Source organism: Pezoporus flaviventris, unplaced genomic scaffold (assembly GCF_033815535.1).
Source record: "Pezoporus flaviventris isolate CSIRO_AGI_PZ_B2104156 unplaced genomic scaffold, CSIRO_AGI_Pfla_v1 ptg000002l, whole genome shotgun sequence".
Classification (NCBI taxonomy): Eukaryota; Metazoa; Chordata; class Aves; order Psittaciformes; family Psittacidae; genus Pezoporus; species Pezoporus flaviventris.
The window spans coordinates 38150512-38176481 of record NW_026892550.1 but is presented as its reverse complement, the minus strand read 5'-3'; the positions used below and the strand labels follow the sequence as shown (position 1 = coordinate 38176481).

The 25970-nt window shown below is 35.2% G+C and overlaps 1 protein-coding gene across 3 annotated transcripts in view; it reads right to left on the bottom strand.

Annotated features, from left to right (window-relative positions):
* The window catches only part of SPOCK3 (SPARC (osteonectin), cwcv and kazal like domains proteoglycan 3), a 186164-nt gene that overhangs the window by 67790 nt on the left and 92404 nt on the right, over nt 1-25970 (bottom strand). For all 3 annotated transcript variants that reach the window (XM_061475412.1, XM_061475392.1, XM_061475402.1), the window contains exon 5: nt 959-1085. In XM_061475412.1, the coding sequence (XP_061331396.1) occupies nt 959-1085 (127 nt within the window). The remainder of the gene's footprint in view (nt 1-958; nt 1086-25970) is intronic.

The following is a 25970-nucleotide window of genomic DNA, read 5'->3' as shown; positions in this document are numbered from 1 at the left end:
TAATAAACCAAGCTTCTCCGTCAATTCAATCTAGAACAATCACCATTATTATCATTATTACCACATTTCTCTTGAAGCACTGAATATTATGTTAGAAACACTTTGTTAGGGAAGGACACGGTGTCAGTATAACGGAACACAGTAGTTCCTGAGCACTACGGCACCCTATTTTTGACAAAAATGGGTTCCTCAAGGGTACTAGAAAGTTTTAAGAGAGGATGCTAAACAAATTGGTTTATTTTTAGCATTATAAAGTCCCTCAACCTCACAGGTTTCACCTGAGCACTGTACTAATGCAGTCACATGGATTCTGAACTTCAGCATGAAGAAGCAAAAATTTTTCTCCAAAACAGACTGGGTAAACTGACTAGTATTTTTTTATTTACTATTCTGTCTCCAAATAAGTATGAAGGAAAAGACAAGGTCAATGAACACAGAAGGAAGATTTGGTTATAGCCTTCAAATACATAGAAGGCATGTTGCAAGAAGGAATGATATGCAACAATTATTTACACTATTACAGTATTTTTATGTGGCTATGTTACATTTATGGCTATGTGCTTGGAATGTAAAGCATTCCCATAATTGTCAACTGGAAAATCTGACTTAACATATTTATCCTACCCCCAACTGGGGAAACACAACAATTTTTACCTTGCTCAAAACCCTGCCTTGGTGTCTGCTGCAGACAGACTTAATCTAGAGCTGTGTCATATTGTGGGGCACTCGCATACTGTGCTGCTTTGGGTATTACTGTTTCATGCGGCTTAGAATTTGCTACCGTTTTGCTTTTTTGCCTTACAATACACAAGAATTGCCGTCAGTTTCAATCAGTAATATGTATTTTAGTTTAAACAAATAAATGTTGATTTGTGCTACAATACAGTATTTTATTTTCCAAGAGCTGGAATTGATGGGAACAATGAAAGAATAATTAAGTTATTTATTTAATTCTTACCTGAGAAGAGTATGTGTGACCATCTGATCCACAAACAGGATTGGTATAAACTACCGGACACTGCTTGCAGTTTGATGAAATAGGACCGCCCCTCCACTGTTTATGGCCTAAACCAGCCTCTTTCATACTGTAAGTAGACAAAAAGTATGTAATTCTGATAAGCAGTAGTAAAAATACAACATATTCAGGGTATTTTAATAAGCCTTTACAAAAAGTAAGCCATACATAATTTCAATCATTAATAATTTCAATTTTCTTCTAAGTAAAGGGCTGCCACAGTCTTTCACATACAGTCGTTTACCTTTATACCCTACCGTAGCAATACATGATACCTGCATATTATTTCACTTTCTTAGTAGAAGATGATGATGAAGATGATGCTTTGGTGACTTTTACACTTAATGATCAGTGAAAGATGTCTGACTTGTGTAGTATTTACTTTTTTGTTGTTATTAAATAGTATGAATGGAGCTGTTTTATTAATACTGGTGTTTTAGAAGTTAACGTTTAAGTACTAGAAAATTACATCATAAATACTACAGAAACAAGTAGGTGGTCCTTCAGAGTACTGTTTGCCCCACTTTGACCACAGCTTTTCACAGCTTACATTTCTTAAAATTCAGACTCTAGCAACCAATGCAAAGTTCAAAGGAAAAAAAAAGAAGGTGCACTGGAGCACGGAACTGATCTGCTTTATCTATTAATGGCTTTCATATAAATAAGAAAATAGAAGAATAATGCATGATTTTTATACTGTGTTTTCTGCTTGGGATCTTACTGAGATATCTAAAACTGATTATGCTTATAATACAGCAATGACTTTTCAGGACATATTCAAGCAGTAAATGTTCAAATTTAAAAAAAAACACCTCTAATAAAATCCTTTCTAATGGAGCAGAACTCGTTGAGCTTGGATCACCTACAGATAAACAAGAACTATTTTACTAATTAGTCATGAAATGCTGTTTGAGAAGAACTTGACTGGAGTAATACAAAGAAGTGAAATGAAGAGAAAATAAACTCCTCATCCTTTGTTTTTAGGGTGTTCACAGTACAAGGCTAAAGCACACACTTAACAGTAAACTGGTGATGATCAAAACCAAAAACATTGCCAAGCTATGCTAATGTTTCTGTGCTGTTCATAATTTGGGCTCTAAATGTGGCCTTTAAGAAGAAAAAAAAAATAAATCATGTCAGCTAGAAGTTTACATTCAGATGTTGTTGTGTGGCGAAATTTTGAACTGTGCAGAGTTTTTTACAGTGTAAACAGGAACCCGAAATTTTGTACACAGAAATTATCAGTTACTTCTTAAAAAACAGTAACAGCTTCAAGTACATGTAGCATAATGAGTGGGGCTTATGTCCACCAGGAAGTATAAAGAAAAAGGAAAAAATTGAAACCTATCACCCTAATTAATAATAAACAACAGTCCTTTCTGCTGAGTTGCATCATTTAAACACTTAGAACAGACCATTTTATTTCTATTATAGCAAAGAAAAGCAAAGTTGAACTGTATCTCTGTACATGTATAATATATAGTAATAACCTAACTATTGCTGCTCCTCTCACTTGTCTGACAGTTTTCCAGACATCCACATGAGCTCAACATAATTAGATTTTTAGATGGCTTCTCTTACTTCTTATTACTTTTATAGCTCCCAGTTTTCCAGAAGTGCCCCAGTAGCCTGAGGTTACTGGCAGGACCAAGGTCCCAGCTACCAACCTGATGCAATTTCTGTTTATCTGAAATACAGTAACTCCAAACCACTGCATAAATCAATTGCAAAAGTTCCAGATATCAACAGGGAGAACACCACTTATGGCAAAAATCAGAAACTAGAAGCAGGATTTGTAAGACACACAGGGACTGTTGGGTGTAGATGCCTAAAACATATCAAAGAAAGGACCAGTGGTGACTAAAGGCCACCAAAAGCGTATGTGCACGCTTGTACATGCCCTCAACAAGAAAAGACACAAGAAAAAAAAAAAAAACAGAAAGGAAGGAAAAGAGAATCATGTGTCTCAGAAGTACAACAAGGAAGGTGGACAGCAGAACAAGCTCAGTAGATGGAAATCACAGGTCTGTGACAGCCAGTGGAGAGGTATGAAGAAAATGGAAAATATTTTATCCAGCCAGATAGATTACCTTCTCCTCAACTAACCTCTGCTTTGTTAGCCTTTTAAATGCAGAATGTTCCAGGGCACCCATTTACATTGAAGAGAGTCAAGTTTCCTATTACACAAAACTCACCTGAGACCAGCAGATCACTCTTATCAAAATCTAATAACTTTCCTGTAATATCTGTATTTTTTTTAAACTTGGAATGGAAGGTATAATTATAAATAAATTATAAATAATGATACCTTGAATGTATCAGTCCAGAGACACCTGGTCATGGAAATTCTTTGTATGGGCATCTGCTCAGAAACTTTAGTATGATGATGTGGAAACTAGACTCTGTATTATTAGAACTATTGAACAACTATTTCTTGCTTGTCAGTCACTGAGACGACAGGCAAATATGAAAAATCAATTAAAAACATTTTTAATACTAGTTATGGTAGACACATACATTTCATAAAATATATTAACAATGTCCTTTAATTATGTACACATTTCTACTCACCATTCTTAACTACATCATATTTGTTCCTGTTGACTAATTTTGTGACCAGGTGTTATGTTTATTTTCATTAAAGTTAGGCAATGAGCATACATACTCTTCTATGATTCTATGACATGGAAATAACTGAAAAACTATTGTGATGATATAAATCATGTTGAATTAAAATCAGTGGTGTATGCTGCCAACATCATGAAATAATACACAGAAAGTCTGCTCAACTACAATATAATTTGTTATAATTTACTTGAAATATGCAGCTAAAGCAATGCATTTTTAAATTTTAAAATGTTCGGGAAAGAATAGTAAACAAAGAAATCAATTACTTGACTATTAAGAAATCACTTCTATCTTGCTCGTATTTATTACTTTCGATTCTATATGCAAGACCACCCATACCACTACAACTTGCAGTTACTAAAATTCTGCCATTAAATTTTTTACCAGGTGGGCTTAAACCACAACACCACTGCAATCACTAAAAATGTTTTTGGGTTTGTTAGTATTTTGTCACAATAAATATATGATGCCACATAAAAGTCAACCTCTTCCACTGAAAAGTCTTAATTTCCTGAAAAGGGCTTTGGGATCTGCCTAATAAAGATCTATTAGTGCATGCACAAGCTCCACCTTATGTGATACTTGTTGACACCTAAAGTGTAAAATTAAGTATATGGGTTTAATTTACCAGCAACACTTGTGAGTGCATTAATTTGCATACACCAAATTGTACATATGATTTCAGACTGCATATGGAACTGCAAGCCTAGAAACATAATTAGCCAATCTGCCCAATTATTCTAGCCTATGTACCTGTTTGCATACATAAAACTTACCTTCCTGTGTACACAGTGATTTGTCTGCAAATACTTTGAGAACGCCTGAAGTAACCATTGAAAATTTAGCTGCAAGCAACTCTTAAGCAACGTGACTTACGTAATGACATCTATAAAATGCATGAGTGCCCAATTCACTTGGAAAAATTACATTGCATAGCTAGATATGAGAATCTTCAAACACAGGTCTTCAAATGCCAACTGATGGAAACAAATTTGAATTACTAAACCTCCAATTTTTCAAAGGACTCCTCCAACTCTTGTCCGATAGCTACGTTTGCATTTTTTAGAGATTTCAGAATTATTCCAATTTAAAGACTGCCTGATTATGTTTTGCCATGGCCTCTGGGGGACACAACTGGGCTCTGTCAGATTAATGTAATCTGAAAAAAAAACCCACTTATATTACAAAATCCAGTTTGGTTTCATTAGAGTTGAATGGATTTACTTGAAAAGTTACCTTATCATGTTAAAGCATCCTGGAAGAAAATGATAGCTGTCAATATATTGTTGAAATGTTTCTTTCAAATGTCAAAACAAACCAAGACATTACTGCCTGTCTCTGTGTATGCCTATATTAGCCTTGCTTCATTATTTTGCACAACTCCTAACAAATACTAGAGAAATCACTCTTTAGAAACCAACAATAATTGAATAAACCTAAGCCAAAAACAACCAAAGGCTAATAAAGTTACTGTTGGAATCAAAAAATATTTTAGCAACTTTAAATTAACAGTAGTGGCAAGACATTTGCATTTCTTGATGAACCACCATAATGCTTAGCAGGTGCATGTGAGATTATATTAATTCAGCTATTATTTTTCCCCAGCATCTTCACCCAACCTTAGGTTAGAAAATTGAGTATCATCTATCATTTTTGTCATGAGCTCTAAGCATCAGAGTATTATTTCAGAATATTTCTTTCTGTAGGATGCATGTAGGAAGAAAATGCTATTTACTCAACTACACAGGAAAAGGAAAACAAGATATCTTAAGAATACAAGTTCTTACTACCTCCTTCCACCTACATATATTATTAAAAAGATAAGTCTACGCTTTAAGGTACTTTTTTGCCTTGTTGTCACATAGCTCCATTATTTTCATCACTGTTCTGCCTACTTTGTCAGGTGAAAGAAACCACTACATTATTCTAAATGCATATATATATATATATATATATATATTAAACCAAATTCTAAACAAAACAGCCATATCTATTAAAAACAAAACAACAAACAAACAAACAAAAAAAAGCAACCCACCAAACAAAACCAAAAAACACCCCACCACAAAACAAACAACAGCTTCAAGTAATGCTGAATCCTGCTGAAATTTCCTGGAATAATATTTACTTCACTTTTATTGAGTGACATTAGGAAGTAGAGTATTTTAACAAGACAGAAAAAGAAAGAATGCACAGCAACACACAAATCATAGAATGGTTCGGATTGGAAAGGACCTTAAAGATGATCTAGTAATAACAACCCTGCCATGGGCAGGGTCACCTTCCACTACACCAGGCTGCTCAAAGCCCCATCCAACCTGGCCTTGAAGACTGCCAAAGATGGGGCACCCACAACTTTTGGGCAACCTGTGCCAGTGTCTCACCATCCTCACAGTAAGCTTCTTCCTAATATCTAATCTAAATCTTCCCTTTTTCAGTTTAAAGCTATTCCCCCTTGTCCTATCACTACATGCCCTTGTGAAAAAGTCCCTCACCCACTTTCTTGTACGTTCCCTTTAGGTACTGGAAACTGCTATAAGGTCTTTCCAGAGCCTTCGCCTCTCCAACCTGACAAGTCCAACTCTCAGCTTGTCTGGCCTTTGTGGCCCTCCCCTGGACTCGCTCCAACAGGTCAACATCCTTCTTATGTTGGGGGCCAGAGCTGAACACAGTTCTCCAGGTGGGGTCTCACAAGAGCGGAGCAGAGTGGAAGAATCACCTCCCTTGACCTGCTGGTCACATTTCTCTTGATGCAGCCCTGTACCCAGTTGGCTTTCTGGGCTGCAAGAGCACACTGTCAGCTCATGTTAAGTTTCTCATCAACGAACACCCCCAAGTCCTTCTCCTCAGGGCTGTTATCTATTCTCCACCCAGCCTCTATTTGTGCTTAGGATTTCCCTGACCCACATGCAGGATGGAGGAAGAAGGTAGTAGGACCTTGGAGTACCACCGTATCCAGTGAGTGGTCCATCCATCAAACCCATGCTTCTTCAATTTAAAGACAAGGATGTCATACAAGACAGTGTCAAATGTATTGCTTAAGTCCAGGTAGATGACATCAGTCAATCTTGCCTTAGCCACCAACACCATAGTCATGTTGTAGAAAGTCACCAAATTTGTCAAGAACCATTTGCCCTTAGGGAAGCCATGCTGGATGGAGAATGGATTGAGAGCAGCCCTGTGGAGAAGGACTTAGGGGTGCTGGTTGACAAGAAACTGGAACACGAGCTGGCAGTGTGAGCTCACAGCCCAGAAACCCAACTGTATGCTGGACTGCATCAAAAGGATGCACGGCAGAACTAATGATCTTAAGGTCCTTTCTAAACGTAACCATTCTACGATTTTATACTTTTAGGTTGCATGTATTCTGCTCATACATTGTAAAAATTGTTTAAACAAAGTGGTCCAAAGAGGGAAGATTAAAACTATAGGTCCAGAAGTAAAGAACACATTAGAAGAAGACCTTGGATGATGCAGGCATTTTTGCATGGCAGAGCAATTCACCTATCACAGGAATTCTGATTTGGCTCTTCAGCATACCTTTATGGGCCTCCAACATGAGATATGAAGAATTCTATAATGCATAGAACCAACACTACCTCTAGAAGACAGTTAAAATATGCATTGATCTCTAGATTATTCATACATTTTCCAGTTCTTTTAATGCTGGCAATTTTGTTACACCTGTACTGTCTTTCAACAAAGCAATAGGATTTTTTTTTTTACAGTAAAGGGTCTTATTTCCGTAGAGGCTATTTTCTATGCAGGCATCCGTCCAACATCACATGAATGTACAAAAAGTCCGAATCACTGCGCCATCTAGAGGCTACACTGAGAAATCCTTTCATCACTAACGATCATTACCTAGCAAAGATCAGTACTTAACAGATATTTGCAACATAAGAAGATAACCCCTTCCCAGCATAGCCTGGGATACAAGTTAACTTCCTACAGGCTTCAAAGCTGACATCATCAAATGCAAATGTCATGTTTTATAACTTCTACAGTACAATGGCAGTGAATTTTCATTGAACAAAGTTAAGATACAACATTTTTAATTTGTCAGTTGTGCGTAGGTTAGAATTTAAAGATTGTTGAGAAAATCTTGGTCCTGTTGAATTTGGTAAGAAAACTTCCATTGCCTTTCGGTGGGCCATAGTTTTAGCCTGTTGCATCAGGCTCCACATATGACAACTACCATTCAGGATGCTACGCTTCTATAGCAACAACAGAATGATCCCTAAAGATTATAGAAGTCTTTTGGACTAATTCAGCAGTATTTTAGACATAGACCTTGAATAACAAAATAACATATAACTCTGCCAATGAACACAACCACTACATCTGCATTAGCAAACAGGTACCACAGGATTACGCATACAGAGTGAAACATCAGGTGCTGAGACGCTAAAGACCATGCTTTTGGGGGAAAGTGGTGATGGACTGCTTTTCTGTTTAGTTTGTTAACTTTGACCTCATTCTTGTCTGGCATGCTGGCATGCATTAGGTAGGACCCTGGAACACCTTTTATGTTTTTTCATTGGAAATTTCATACACCCTGAGAGCCATTCCACTATTAAAACCAAAGCAACCTAAGTGAGATGATCAGATTTTCCTACAGTAGCACAGTCCCAATTGAACCAAATCATTAATGTAGACACACAGGGGGTTTTGCTCCCCTTTTTTAAGCTTCAGTTTTTTCCTTTCCTTCCTTTTTTTTTTTTTTTGAGGAAAACCAAAATTTCTTTTTAAAAGAACATTACATTACTCTCTTTATTAGCTTCACTGCACCCCAATCAACCTATCCAGAAAGAAGAGCTCATTTTAACACAGAATACCAGGAAAATTACCCCTATTCTTTCACTATTTTTTGTTTTTAACTAGAACAACAATTTGCCAAGTTCGTCTTTGTAAATTACAGCATCATTGTCAAAACCGTCTTCCTTCTAAGAGCCAAACTGCCCTCCTCACAACAGAAAAACCACCACCTGATAATTTGAGCCAGCATGTACTACATTCTCATCCCTTACTTTTTCTCCAGGCTCCACAGAGACTGAATAAACATCTGTAAAACTATAAAGGAAGAAAAAGTTGGATGGCAGGCACACAGAAACATATTAAGACCCAACGCACACATTCATCCACATGCAACAACAATTCCTACAGATTACATAAACAAACCATGGCCTTCACACTTGTTTTCTCCCTTTTCATGATGAAAACTATTTCTTCACCAAGTTCCCAGGGGCAGATGCGGTCAAAAGGGCTACAGCAATGTAATTTAGAAAAACCCCATTACCCTCAGAAGTAAAATGAAACTGCAGGAATACAAGTTGCTAAAGAATCATAGGCTTTGAATCCAGACTATGCAATATCCACACAATCTTTTTCAGATACCTCATAAAACAATACAAAATGTAATCTAACAGTTACTTGCTTATCCTGAATTGTTAGTTCTGCGCAGAACAGATTAATACAATGATCTGGGTTGACACCTACTTTAGCAATAATGATAAAAACCTGCTGGGTGTAACAGCCATAAGTTATCACAGCAAACAATTTCTGACAAAATACATCATAAAATGATACAGCAAAGCTGAGGCCATATAATAGTAGGAACAACTACTATTAGAAGTTTTCAAGGATTACTGTTTTCAGAAACTGTACAGAACATGAAAAGACCCTTGTACATGAAAGAAGTTTATTATGATCAAAACTCTGTGTATACTCAATATGCAAAGCAAAATGTTACTCAAAGGCTGGCATTTTTTTGACTCTCCAGTGCAACATTTTGAAGGATATATTTTGTAGCTATGTAAAGGTAAAGAAAAGAAAATCATGCAGGGAAAGAACAGTGAAGTTACAGAAACAGGTATTTCAATTATTTGAAATTATATGAATACTTACTGTCATTTAAATGATAAAGATGCTTTCTCTGCTAGTTATTATTTTCACATATTGTAGATGGTGAAAAATCACCTTGGTAATACTGACTTAATTTTTAAGCTTATCAACTCAGCTACTATTTTTCCTAATTCCCATTGGTTAGATGACTTTTGCCATTTCATAAAAATATTAACCTAAGCATGACAACTTTCCTTTCAGTGAATATACGCATTCTAACTCACCGGAACAGGCAGTGAAAAACCCAGCATCTCCTAATTTTCATAATAATTTAAGTGCTATTTTTAGAAAATGGCTTTATATTTTTCATCTGTAAAATCTTAAAACTTCCATGATATCTCCATGATAACAACCAATGGTTAAAGCTTCCACAAGCACTACAGAAACTGACAGAAATAAAGTTAAGCAAGTTTGAATAGCTCCAGTGACTACATGGAATGCTCACAATTTTCACCGATTTTGGAACTGAGGCCTCAAATTATTTTGTACATATTTGTTATAATGTACAGACAAAATTAAAAAATAAAATTGAGATTCATACATACAGACATCCCACTTTGGTAAAGCAATAATGTACTATTTCAGAAAGATTTTTAATAGAGAATGTTCACTTAGAAACTTCACCTTTTCATGACTTACCAAGATATGCAAATGTATTTAATGAGTGCTTTCTATGTTAATCTAAGTGCTCAACCTTGCTGCAAATGCAATTTTATAATCATTTCACTTAGAGTTATCACCTTTTCTGAAAAATGCTTTCATTTTATAAAGCCAAAAGAATTATTAAGCAGCTCTCAAACCCATCATTTTCTATTTGGCCAAGACAGAACATTACATAGATTTTGTGTCAGCCTTGCAGTTTACCTCTTTAAATATAAACATGTACACTAGTGATTAGTGTTACTGACGGAAAAAAACTCAACAAAGACATCAATTTCTGTTCCAAAAGAAAGCAGAAATTCTTCAACATTGTTTCTGATACAGATAACACGGAAGTGCAAATAATTTCCTTTTTGTTTTACATATTATTTAATAAAGCAGTATACTACTTTTTTTTTCCTGAAGACATAAACCAGTCCTCTTCAGTCAATGAAAATAATGTTAAGAACTAGATATAATAACCAGAAAAATGTGTCAAGTCTTACATTCTTAACAGTTTGTTTAGCAGGAATCTAAAAGGCCCTAATAAAAAGCAAAGTGCACTCATCATTTAAATGCTGGTTCTATGTATCAGTATGTTTTGTATTAGCAAAACTGCAGGGCTGTGTATTGATGTAATTTTTTTAATGCTTACATGTCTATTATTGACAAAGAATTCAAAGTTATCATTTCAGAGGCTGTTTTGCATATTACGATGCTTTTGTTACCTGCATTTGATAGCCTGATTACAGACACGGTTCTCATCAGAAAGCATTTTAATGCCTATAAGTCATAAAAACTCAGAGAAGAAGAGTAACTGAAACATAAAAAAGTAAATTAAAAATAAATGAAAATAAATGAAATTAGTCAAATAACTAGGAATCACTTCTACAGTCCAAAGAAGACAAAAAGTGACAATATTTTGATTACTATTACAATGGTCACTCCTACAAGATTTACTACTCTATTTTGAGTATAAATACAGAAAAATTTGCACTAGAAAATAGCTGGTTCAAAACACTGGCTGCTAAAAAAAATTTCTTTCTATTAAAAGGTAGATTGATATTCCACTCATCTCATTCAGAACCCTGCTGACAGAGTGATTCTCACACAATCTTTTTCACTGCTTTGCAAGTACAAGTTGCACTCTTGTGGCCCATACTCCTAGCTCATTCTTCCCTCACACTGGATCAATCACAGTGTCTACTTGACAATGAAGACACAAAATAAGGTAGCACATTTATAAGCATCAGAATATATATTTCAAAATCTGAAAGAAGGATTTCCATTTTCCCCTTTTATTACCATCATCAAACATGTCTGCTGTGCCAATCACTTGAATTTGAGAGTCAGCATGCAACCTAAAACTTTTATTTCTTTGAATACTTAAAAGGTTATTTGCATTCTTCAAAACTTTATATTCAGCTCTTCAGGTAGGTAGAAAATATCAGTTCAACATCAATTTCAAAAGAACATGCTTTTCTTCCTTCTGAATAGTAAGTACAGAAGAAACATTTCTGCAAAGTGATTGATATATTATTGGAGTTAAAATAATGCATAGCGTGAACATTTAGGCTTTTCATTTTTTTCCGTACTTGCTCATTTTTTTCCAAAATCTCATCTGTTTGTGTACTTTTTATAAACTATCCATTTCATGTAGTAAAAAAAAAAAATCTCATCTACAAGGAAGGTATTCTCATATTCCTATACCAATGCTAAAATTACTTAAGGTGACAGTGCATTCTCATGAACAGTATTTGTAACATTCTGGAAAACACATCACCTTCCCAGCAATGACATAAAATACTGAAATGATGCAATTCCCCTCAGGAGAAAAAACAAAACAAAACCCACAAACCAAACCAATAATCAAAAAACAACCCAAAATCCAAACCACACCAACCAAAAGCCCTTTTCACACTTCCTTATATATTCATATAATGTTTCTGATCAAATATTCTTACTCTCGAAAAATCCCATAGTATCCTCTATTCATCTTCCTCCAAAGATTTCAGCATTGCTTGGCAGCTCTAATACCTTCATGTCTTTTTCTTATGGGTTAAATAAAGGGATTTCTTTTTTCTCCCAGAAAGGTTACTTCCTCTCTCCCTCAAGAAAGCTTCTTTGGATTTTTGTCCATTTATGTCATTACCCTAAGGCAGATGTTGCAGAATCTGTTTCCTCTGTTCTATGATAACACAGAATACACAATACAAGTATAAAATTCAGCTTTACATTTAAACGAAGTGACAGTGATAGAATTTTTACAATTTCTTCTGTATGAAAATTCATTTTTTCAGTTTTATGTACACTACACATAAACTACATATTCAAAAAATCAAGTTTTCTTAATGAGTCTTTTCCTGTCAATATTTATGAAATTATTATTAACACAGACTATTCTTTGATGTGTGTCCCCCCTACAGAGCAATGATTGAAAAGCTCTCAACTAAAGTTTTTTGTAAGTGCTGATGTGATTTTACCATATATTACATATAAAACTTTAACAAGTTTAAAAATGAGATTGCAAAGTCAAAGCAGATATTATTTGAGATGGCCTACTGACAGCAACATGATCTTAGACCTACTTTATTTTCAGATCATGAAATGAAGAAGAGTCTCAGATCACCATTCTATGATTCTGTCATTGTATTTAAGCAAAGTGGCAAAATTCAGAACTAGAAGAAACAGACTTGTTAAGTGTCACACATTAGTCTGACAGACAGCAAGAGAATGAATTAGTAACCATGTAACAGCAGCAAAGACCTGGTGAAATAATGTTTTAGCTTTCTCTCAGGATTTTCATTTCACATTTGTTATTTATCTCAGACAAATATATTTGCCATTCTTGGCTTTACAGGGTCAGCCCAACCTGTTTAAAAACCTCCAATTTCATCTGTACTAAATCAAAGTGATTTCTTTCAGCTTGAAGTAGGTTTGGGTAGGGAGAAGAGGAGGGTTTTTTTGTTGTTTCTTTTTTTACTGAGCAAATATAATTCAGGAATTGTGCCACATGTCAGAGTGGTTACTCATACTTTCCTACAATGTTGTGATACCAAGGATGAGACACAGCAACATTCCCTGTACAGAGCAAGCACAAGGGGGGAAAAAAATGGTACGACATTATTTAAAGAAGACTACTTCACATCTGACTAAATTGCTACCAATTCTACTATCAGCACTTGCTTTATAACAAGAACAGGCTTCACACATAACACATTAAGAGACTTGTATATTACAAAGTTAGAAGAAGTTACCCTCAGACTTTCTAATACAGATTCCTCTCTGAAATCTTAACACATCTATGCTACTTCGAGGAGCATGTTAAAAAAAGATTCTGTATAAATACTCAAGCAGCAGTTGCACAGCCTTCTTTCTCTTTCTACTGCAAATACAAATATGTATGATTTTTCTGCTGTCTTTTATGATAAGGTATGTTTTCAGCTATTCTTGTGGATCTTTCCTGAATACTCTTTACCTCTCAATATTCTTCCTGAATTATAGGCATTCAAATGACACAGTACTGTGGGAACCGTTCCAGTAGAATAGCTACAGACACTACAAGTGCTCTATACCTAATTCAAGATTGCAATGACCATATCTATATAGACAGTCCACAGAGGCTGCAAGATCATTCAAAGGACCTTGGGACATTACATTCCAAATGCATTCAGGATCTGGACTACTTCCTGTTCCATATTAATAATTTTATCCTTATGCTGTGTACTGACTGTAAGGCATGGAATAATAGAAAGCACATTCACACGTATCTCTTAAACCACACTTTGTCATCTAGGGCTGGAAGCATGACTACTGCATCCTCCCACTATCTATCAATCTTTAAGGTCATAGCCAACTCAATGCTGTCTGTAGCACTTTAAATACTGCTTAGACTATAACATGGTTATTATGCCAGTCCTGCGATTCCTCACATTCTCCACTGCGGAGGTGGAAGAGAGGGAAATAATGCACAAATGCCTTCTCTTGAGTAGCACCTCTAAAACACCCAGGCATCACTACAAGACTGTATTAGTACAACTCCTCTTCATGGTATTACTATAGATTTTTACTAATGCTCCCAAATCCCTAACTCATCCCAATTATGTATTTGGCATTATCATTTAGGATCCAAATGTCACAGTTCACTTTTATTTCAATAGTTCTTCAACACTTTTAAATGTGGTGCTTTATCCCCGATAGTGCATGCTTCTTTCTTATCTTCACGATTTGATACACATACACCAAAATATATGTTAATATGTATGGAGATAAACATACATGGATGCACATATACTGCAAATCCACTCCACCTCTATGGTCTTGAGTTCTTAGTGTACAGCTCATAATTTTTGCAATTATCAGCAGAACACACTATCTCTGTTTACACACCTTGCTCAAATGAAAAATCACTGATTTATAATGTGCAAAGCAAAAGCTGACTCTTCCTTATCAGATCCCAGGTTTAGCTGACAAAACCATCACACTACAGAGAAAAAGAAAACAAAAAGTGCTGCTGATATTAATGGGCGCAGCTTGTAAAAGCTCTTCCTGTTTCCTTGACAGAAACTATAAGAAAAAAAAAATTCTTCAGTGGCCTTTTCCTGCCCCCCCTCCATAAAGAGAAAAGGAAGCATTTGTTTCCGTAATTGTTCAACTGGCAAATTGATCTGCCGCACTACTTATCTTTGAATGTTTTACTGGATTGATGTGGTTTCATATGTTTTATTGTTTTTAATTATATCAGCTTTAGTTTTAGCACTTCAACAGAAAAAGAGTATGGCACAATCTAACTTCTGGAAGTATCCTAAAATCAGCACTGAATTTAAACCAAACTTCTATTGCATTCACTATGGCTACTAATGTTCTTCTCTTTTTGCACCTTATTTATATCGACGATAGTTCCACCATCATCGTCTTTTCTCACATCAACTGAGACATGGGAAGAAAAACAGAGAATAATCAACTCTTCAGAGGGCAAAAATTACCTGAAATTGTTTTCTAACACCACATACAGCAGTCTATTTCAAGCTTACTACCATTTTCTTTTCTTTTTTTTTTTTTTTTTTTATAATGGATATGCAACACAGATCTATTTTGAGCCAAAACTGTAAAATTCAAGGAGAGGCATAAGGAAGTATCTGCATCTCCAGATTGTATTTAGCAAATCCAAGATCCTCACTGCACCTGTGAGGAATGACGAGCCACTGTTACAAAGAATACATCCAGAGTATTCACGTTCAGGGGGCTGAGAATCCCTTAATTGCTCCTTCAGAGTCTCCGCAGCACAGAACCTTGCAGCCATTCATCTTAATAAATGTTCTTTGCTCTACATCACAGCTCTACAGTGAGCATTACCTGCCACCCTCTGACCCTCCCTCCCCACCAACCCCCTCCCAAAGCTTTAGCTTTCATTCTACACTAAACTACATCAGTGTGACCTCCCATCACCTGATAGCTCAACTTCTTAAACCTGCCAGTTTTAATTTATTGTTCTCTACACCTCCAGAAGTACCATACCTGTTTTGCTTAAAAAGTTAAAATGTTTTTTACATTAATCTGATACATTATAGGTACTGTGTAATATAATTCTATCTGCTCTGAACACCTGTTTAAATCAAAAAACTTTGAAATTAGCTCATTCTAGTCTAAATCAAGAACAGTTCTGCTAAACAAGAAAATGACATAATAGATAGAACCAAGCCTCTTTATTTACTATCTACTCCCTTGTGCTAAGGAGCAATACAAGGGCATGTAGTGACAGGACAAGTAGGAATGACTTTAAACTGACAGAAGGGAGATTTAGAAACTTCTTCCCTATATCTAATCTAAAATTACAGCCAAAATGCATTATCTCCCTAAAATTATTTCAAAAGCATTGTGATATCATGCCTGTAGTTACAGATTCTAAGACAGAGCACATACTTGGAAAGAAAATTGTCTTACGCAATGGTGCTCAGGATTACAAGAAATCTTTATATGATATTTAAATTAATTAACTTGAACTCATTTTGCTGTTGTGATTACATTAACTCAGTTGTGACAAATGCTGTGATGTTTTTAGTTGATGTTTTTAATCAGGTGTTAGAAGAACACATGCAAGTCACAAATGATACAGCTCATGAGTTTTTAAGAGAATGCGACTTGTCCGTGTAGCAGTGCCTCAGAAAAGTAAGGTTCTGTATCCTAACACTAGTTTACAGCTATGGCATTTCTATGAAAATCAGAATTTCTTTAAGATCATCTAGCCAACTGTCAATTTATTGTACTGTTATCTTCCAAGTGCTCTTTAGATAGATGGAAGAGTGCATATCAGCACCACTTGTCTTGCACCCACAGAGAAGGGGGAGAAAAACCAAATAAAAAAAAGAGACAGGAAAGCTTTCAACTTTTTATCTTTTCCATTGGTATGATATCTTCTGAATTTATGAATGGTGTCTGATAACATCATAAAACTGGGAGATAATACTGACAGGTTGATGTAGAGGTCTGGGAAGAAAAAAAAATGCATAGCAATAAGTGTATAGTAAGATGACAGTCCAGCAAAAATGGGTAGTAAAAATATTCATAGAAAACCATCTGCTGCACTAAATTGTACTAAATAATTCTATTGATACTTTTTTATATTAAATAAAGGACACCCCAAACTCTGTATTTTCCTTTTTTTTTAATTTTCTTTTGCTTACTATTGAAGACAGACTAAGTTTCTCATAGGTCAGGAGTGTTTCTCCTTAAATCTCAGCTAATTCATCTCAGCATCTGCCTATGCAATGAAATTCATACATACACATGGCAAACCCAAAAGAGTACCATTTCTCCTGCACATTCACTTTGTAATAGATCTGTACACTGTGGTCAGCCATATTGTCAAATATGCAGAAATTCCTTGAACAAACATCAAAATCTGTGCTGCTCCTCATTGGCATCTAGAAATTAAACTCTTTTTTGAAACATAAGGTATTACTTGCACTGTTGCTTGAGGTGAGAAAATCAAATAGACTAAAAGTGTGAGGTTTTCTTGGCTGATAATTCATACACACAAATAAAATAGTTAAAGATGGAAATTTAACATAAAACAGAGATATCCATGATCAGGACATGGAGGAGAAATAAACTGAGTTTTACGAACTACTAGTTTTACGAACTACTCTAATGTTGTTTCATGTTACTCAGTCTAGCATGATAGTTCTCTTTTATCTAAGTTGGCATTATATTCCCTATGTGTCTTTTTATAAAAAAAAAAAAAAAACCTTGATCCCACAGAATAATTTGGTAGTCAAAAAGCTAGATATAACTTGCTCTGTCATTAGGAAGCTCCATAAGTTTCCCATTTTAATTTGATTTTTTTCTATTAATGTTCATAAGCATCCTCAGTCTAGCTTCTTCCTTCTTCTTTCTTCCTTCCTTAATTACTCTAATGTGAATTCCATAAAATGGTACCTACAGGATAATACATAACCTATCTCTCCACCATTCTAGATTCTAGCCCCCATTAAAGCATCTCTTACCATGGCTTATTTTGGGTTTGCAGACATGACTGCATGAATATTCAGCCATGCTAAGTAAAAGCTTCAAGTACTGTGAAACAGCAAAGTAATACATAAAAACGCAACCCTGCATTATTGTTGAAGAGAGAGAACAGTGAAGAAAACTACATGAAAAATATCAAGAGAACAAATTCTAAGGAAACAATAACACGCTATGAAAGGTAAAAATAAGTATTTACATGATGGTAATACCAAGAGAAATGTGTTTCTGCTTTAAGCATTTGGTTTAAACTTTGCCTTCATTCTGCATCATGAAGTTTGGAAAATCCCCTAAATATTTAATAATTTGAATTTGTTCAGAAAAACTGGAGGGAAAAAAAAAAAAAAAGAAAAAAGAAAGATAATTCAGGCTTCAGCTTTTGCTAAGGCCTCCATCTTCATACAACTGGGGGTCTTGCTGAGGCCCCAGCTGCGTACCCCTGGTATTCTGCATATGAAAACACAACTTTTATCCTAATTTAGCTGCCTAATTTCATCTTCAAAGTCATGATTCTGCAAAATTATGAGTTCATCACTCCAGCCTCAGAGCTGAACATGTTTCCAAATACTTTGCTTTAAAAGATCAACCACAAATCCAGCTTTGAAGTTCGAAGATTGCAATGCAATAAATGACAAAAGGGCTGTGGGTCACATGGGTGAAGGTAAAAGTAATCTATTGAGAGATAAATGGAAAGAGGTATTTTCTGCTCCCCCTATGAGGCACAGAAAGCATTTAATAATTGGCTTGGGAAAGCAACTGTTTGCTTAACAGCGTGATTTTTTTTTGCTTTTAGAAATCCCGAGAGCAGTCAATGCTACATTTTCCAGTGCTATTTTTCTCATCAGCAATTCACAGTTTAGTGCAATATTTATTTTTATTGTGGTCTTTATACGTTCAAGCAAATATAAAATAACTGTCTTCTGGTATCTGAATATCTTTAGCAAGGAAGTGAATTGTGGTATCTAATTGGTCCAGTCTGCTGATCCATTACAGCACCTCCTTTTAGACAGCAGCTGTAGCAAAAGCTTGATAGGACAGTGACTACAGGCAAAAGTTACACCTCTATTGCCAAGAACAATTTTGCCACGTCAGAAAAATTAGCTGTCTTAACTGTATGCTAGCTTAGAGGACGTTTTTATCTCTTCACACACATCTAAACTTTCATTTTAACCACAATGCTGACCAAGAGCTCTGTGGCAGTAGGGTCACATCAAAATAAAACAGGTTTCTTCAATCTGCTACCTCATGTATGCCAGTATTTTCAGAAATATTTATGTGCACGGATCTTGAGCTGATCAAGAAATGGAGCAATCCCTGAATCACAATAATGTTACCTACTTTAACTTTTTACGTTCTCTGACAAGAAAAAATCCACCTAGGCATATTCCTCTGTGAAACACCTTTCCCAGAGGCAAGATTTCAAAGACTGAAATGGCTGTATTATACAGCAGTTTTTATATTTTGGTCTCTGCATTAAACTAATCTATGCTTCAGGCAGAAAGAGTAGGAATTAGCACAATGGATAAATGATGTTGCCATGCACAGCATAAAGGATTAAATCACATGAATTCTCAGTGAAAAAAATTAAATGTTGATTACTGCATATTCTCTAAGAAGATAACTTTGGATGGCTTGATCCTTACATGCCATTAGCTAGTTTAGTAGTAGATATATATTGAAGGTTTGTATTTGAAAGAAGTCTCCCTGAAGGGAATTGAATCAGATCATGCTGGAGTCATGGCTACAGTGAGTGAAGATTTCCTCAAGTATGACCTCTTCTCTTCCTCACCTAGAAGCTTTGTCTAGACAGAATTTAGCATTTGTCTGAGACTTCCAGAAACAGAATCTACAGTGCGACGCATTGTGTGGATTGTGTGCACATGTACAATAAACCCAAAGCATCTCCGAAACACCTCTACTGATATTGCCTGAACTAAGGCAGTGGCTCCTACAGATTCAGGAAGCTTTAAATCCAGACTTAACTGCATTGTGATTATAAGAATTTATTATTATTATTATTATTACTACTACTACTACTACTACTACAGAAGTTGCTTAAGTGTTTTAGGAAAAGTATTTGTATAAGTATTTTAATATTTAGGTAAAGACATAAAATGGCAAAAAACATTTTTTTTATTTATTTTTTTTTTTAGGCAGTAAGACTCTGATATAAAATATACAGTGGTCTGTGAAACAAGACATACCTGTAAGTATAATATTACTGTTCTCTTGTATCAGACTACAGCGTTCTATAAAGCAAGCTTAATTCTGACAATCTGGACACATGAAAAGGGTTTTGGCATTTTGAAAGAGAAATATAAAAGCACTACCAAACAGACACAGTACCCCCTTATATAACTGGCCAAGTAACAAAGACGAACATTTAGTGACTGCTGACATGCCTTTGCTGTCATAAGTACACTATTTGATTTCCAAAAGCAGTAGTACATTTTATTGTAAAGTACCAGTATATGGACATACTTCACTCTACAATCACAAACATGTCCATCTGCTACAATTAATGTATTTTCCATCACTGGAAACCTTAAATGTGTTGTTTTACACAAATGGAAATGAGAAGAAGGATTTCTATTCCCTAAATACTAGTTCTACTCCATTTCACATAGAGTTTTCTCACCACTGATAAGTGAACAAAACAACAGATGTATTCTGATTCTATAAACACAAATTATGAAGCAAGAACTACACATAAAATGAAATGCATTATATTTATGCTAGACAGTAATAAAAGTACCTAATTATAATCTGATCCAAATTTTAAAACCTGTAAAAGAACCCCCTCGCATATACACATCCTGAAGTTTAATTCTTCTCCATTACCCAGTATTAAGGCATTTTAGCACTAAAAGACATGCACAAAAACCCAAACCCACAACCCACTAACACTTTCCAAATTAAGCAGTAATTAATTACAAATGTTTGCATCAGCTATTTTACAATTGATAATGTAGCCTAATAAAGCACTCTGAAACCTGATACTGACAGCTAATTTTTCAAGCAGTACAAAAACAAATGGCAAGCTTTACTTTAGATAGATATTTGTAAGGAGGGGTAAGGAGGGGTTCCTGAATTCATTTTTCATATTTTTTTCTGATAAATTGATAGTCAAAGACTTTATTCTTATACTTTTCTATTATTTCAATGTTTACATTAGTCCACAATGAATTTTATTATTATAGACTACAATCACAACTTCATAGTTAAGGACAGAGAAATTATTTATAAGCACTATCTTCATCATTGTTCTTGCTTTTGTTGACAAAAAGGCAATCTTTTTAAGTAGTAGACTCTCATGAATACTGTGAGGAAAAAGTCCATTTTAAAATGATACAAAATCATAAAAGCTCACAAACAAATTTTTGTTAAAGGGAAGCACATTAAAATTCCCCAGGGTTTAGTCAAAAGTTTTACACTCTTAACAGCAGTGCTTTCCTAGATCACACAACACATTTCCTAATTCTTTCTTATGTTTTTTAACAGAAGTGCCCTAATTTACTGCCTTTTAGGAGGTAGCAGAACCGAGGGTACCCTCAGCAACTGGCAGTAAAGCAGAAAGAAATACAACAAATCAACCTCCATTTTCCTGCAAAAGGATCCCAATCCTAGTTTATAATCTCATTGCAGAAGTGGAAAGTAGGACACTCATGATCGCTGAAAAACTCATGATGCCAGCTGAGTATCCAGTGCACCCTGTCACTCCTACAGGCCACTGAGAATTGAATAAGATTACTGGAGCTGGTAAAATATGAGTAGGTCTAGGACTTACTAACTTAAGTCCACCTGTGTTAGTCTAAAGTAGGAGTCCTTATTTTCCTTAAAACTAGGTGTATCATGGTCTTTGAATGGGAAAAGTATAGCGAAAATACCTGTTCTGCTAATAAACAGAATACGGAAGTTCTACTTGGGTTTCTTATTTCAAGTTTGCTTTGATCTCCTACAAAACATATATTACATACCAAGGGGAAAAAAAAAAAAATAATAAAAATTCTATTTCTACAGACACAGTTTGGGTTGGGGAGGGATGAGGTTAATTATTTTTGTTTTTGTAAGGACAGCAATTTTTGAGTTTTGAAGTTTGTCTGCAAAAAGTATAAATATTGTATGGGTAAATTACAACCTTAAGAAATATTAATGCTGATATGGACAACATTGGTACTGCAATACACATTCTTGCAATCTAAATCTGTATCTTCTGTCACTGTTAGCAGAAGTTACAGAGAGAGAATGAACACCATTAGAGGATTCTGTTTTCCTCTAGCTCTATATCCATAATTCCCACTAAAATGAATGGGAGAAACACACACCAAGGAAAAAGAGGCCTTTGCAACATATGTAAAACCTTTTTTCCTTCCCAATGAAACGAAACAACAGTAAAAAAAAATAAAAGCTTCACTTTTTTTCTTATAATAAATTAATTCATAGAGCATACAGATATCTCACAAATATTCACATTTTCACCTCTTTTTTAAGCACATAAAAGTCCAAATTATTTTCTCAACAAGTTCAATTAAGCTATAGCTAAGCAAATTTCCTTTTCAGTACTCTGCAGAGTGTAAGTACGGTCACAATGGCATAGTTACAGAATAACTGGACTAATCAAAGCTATATAATGTTAGTATTGTGAATGAAGTAGTGCTGCTCATTAGCTTATTACAAAAGAATTACTGTAAATTCAGCCTATGTGCAGCATCACTTCCTGTGCAAACAAACATAGATAATGCAACAAGCCTGAAACACTGCCAAGCTGGCATACTGGCAGCACAAATTATGCAGAGAACCAGAAAGCCTTCAGTAGATTCAATAGAGCTTGGAGCATAAGAATGATTAAGTGTTTCTGTGTACAACTACAAATCACAGTAATGAATCAGAGTAAAATTTCCAATAAGGGACTTAACTGCACCAGCTGGCCTTCTTAAGCAGCATTATAGTGTGAAATGATGACATCCTAAATAGTGGTGTTTGCAACTTCCACACAATCTGCCCAGAGCAAATCCTTTGTTTTGCTCCATTTTTTTTAAGTCTTTATTTGACCTCGTAATAAAATGTTGCAGCACCTAAAAAGCTACAAAGCTATACTGCTCCTTCTCCTCTGCTTTTTTTCTTTTTTTTTCTGATCAAATGAGTGCAAGGCTATTTCAGATTCTAATCAAATACAGCATCTTCCATATCAGTTCTAACAGTGTCTCTTTCAAAACTGCGTGGACCACTTAATACAACTACATTTATTCTTTTTTTTTAACAAAGAAGATTTGCAATTAACAGCTTTTGTTTCCTTTTTCTTTTTTTTTCCCTAAATCAAAGACTTAGTGGTAGCAAGTCTAAATTGAAAACCCTCTTTCTTTAATTGTAAAGTGAGAGCAATAGTAAAATATCTCATATTTCAAAGTATAAGGTTCTGGAAATCTTGGATACACATGTCCATATGATATGAACAGAAAAAAATACATATACCTGTGCACACGTGAATGTATGCATGTACATGTGCATGTATGTGTGTGCACTTTTCTTATCAAATAGGCCTCTCAGACATGGATGCTTTTTATGCCTGGGAGCACAGTCTCAGCCATGCAGTACCACACCATGGATGCAGAAGTTCAGGTTTGCTTTCGCAATGGAATCAGTGACACAGTTTTGCAGCACTTGAAATTTACTCTAGACTTCTGTCACATCATCTATAACAGGAAAAGGTTAACCCGTCTCATGCTTCAGGACCCAACACTCACCATTTCAAAGCTGAGATGGAACATTTCCCTCATGTTATAATACTACAGTGAACGTACCTAGGGACAAACTCCTCATAATCCAGTATTTAGACTAGTTTTCCACATTCTTTAAAAACGCTGTAAAAGGGAAAGAGTCCAAGGCAAGAGAATGGACTAGATGACCAATGATTTGAACCAAATCAGCACTTGGAAATGTCATTTAACTCTCAAAAGCCTAAAGAAGTTATAGGAAGATTAAATGCTAGCACAAAAATCAAACCATGCAACTAACCTACCTTAGTAAATTAGATTGATTAAGTGATAAAACACTTTGCCATTCTGTGAGTGTATAGTAAACTGACACTCTTTGACATGCTCTAATAGTGAAGTCATTGTAACTTCAGGTCTGCACCCGCAATCAGTTTATTTTTTTTTTTTTTCCTACTCCACACAAGCTTAAGGACAGGGAACAACTCTCACTAAACCTAACTTCATTTCCTAGAACTCTGAAGAAACAGCAGAGGACACATTTCAGCTAGATAGTACCTGCAACACACTTTCACTACCTTAATACAGTGAATTCTGTATCATTAGGCCCTCTATATTGCTCACATCCGACCCAGCTTCACATTTCACAGGGGTCCAGCCTGCACACTTCCCTGGACCATGCCTTCTGAAGCTCTAATAAAAAAAGAGCAATTACAACTTTTTGTTTCTTTGTCTTAGTTAAGTGTTTGTTATGACTCTCTATCCATTACTAATGAATTCTTGTCATTTACCTGGAAAATGACAATCTGTAACTGAAATGCTTTTACCATTAAGTCACCTACCCTACCTTCACCTTTACTTTAAGAAAATGGGTTATTTTTAAGAATTAAAAAAAAAAAATAATTATTAAAATTAATATATGTTATAATAAAATATCAGAATCTTTTGCTTAGCTAATATTTATTGGAAATTAGTTACTCATAAAGAAGATCCAAAAAGCTGCATACCTCTATGATAAGACAATTCTGTTCCTCTTGTGAACACCTTCCCTAAGTTGTCAAAATGACATAGGTATAGACTGCAACCATAAAGAAAAAAGAGCAGTGCAAAAACAAGACAAAGAAGGGACTGTAATCCACAAAAGAGAAAATAAATCATAAGCTGTGTTACAAAAGGAATGATCCCTTATTTCTAAATAATTCTCTAGAGATTTCCTATAACTAGAATGTTAAATAAAACTGAATTAGGAAGCCATTGTAATTGTAATCTGAAACCTAAGAATAAATGATTGGAGAGTGTGAGAAATTCAATAGGAAGTTTGAGGTCCTTACACAAATAATAGCTGTTGGTCTCCAAACACTCTATTCCATCTTAACATGCTATGAAAATAACACAGCAGAGAGAAAAGCACAATATATTTCTCCCACAGTGGAGAACTGCTGTGTTGATTTGCACATTTCACATAAGAAAAAAAAAACAACAAAACAACAAACAAACATAAAAAGCACAGCAAGACCTTCACAATGGGTACAGGGGACATAACGTATGGTGGGAGATTCATAAAAGAGACAGATTTACATTTACCTAGGAAAACTGCACACGCATTTAACGCATTGAATAACTTAATGCATCCAAGCATTGATTGATTTAATGTATCCAATCAATTTTACACAGTACATTTTTTTTTCTCATGGAAAAAGAGACTGTTTTATTAGATTCCACTAGGATCAATAAGTACAATGTTAGTCACTAGGTTATAATATATCAGACACTCAGATTTACTTGGGGCATGTTTTTTGCCCCAAATCTGTCTTGCAATTTCCTCATTTTCAGAGCTTATACACGAAACACATTTCTAAATGTTATCGAGCAAGTCATCATTTCAACAGTTTCTTGCAGTAAGCAGTTGAGTCTTGGAATGGACTTCATAATAACTGGATCTCAGCTGAATTTATCTCATTTGTAAATTTTCTCCTGCAGCTGGTCTGAGATAAAAGTGAGGAGAAACATTTGAAGCCAACAGATGCTTTCCCCCCTCCGCCTCTCTTTCTTTCACCTTCAATGCATGTTTGTCTTGACAAACACGCAGTACCGAAAAAAAAATAAAAATTCCAGTAGAAGCAAACCGACTGAAAGCACAGCTATTATCCCATGTTTACTGTTATGCTCACATTAAAATTCTCTGCCACTCTGCGGGGTGGCAACTCTGCTCTGTTTTTTCAAGTTTTCTAGAATCCTGCTCTTTACCTGCAGCTAACCTACTTGCTTAGAACTTCACCTATACACTACTTAGTTTACTACAGCAGCCTACAATTCACAGAATTTTATTCTTCAAGCAAATTACATGATGTGTCACTTCAAATTATAATTGCCTGTTCCAAATCTAAGATTATACTAACAGACTATTTATCAGGACTTATCACGCAAACCTACAATAGACTGCTGCTGGAGTAACTCCTCCACTTTTACAAGCCTAGTTAGCTACCAGCTTTCTATGGCTTTAATGAGTTCCTATGTGTCATGGTGTCACCTCAAATTCTTTCTTTGTT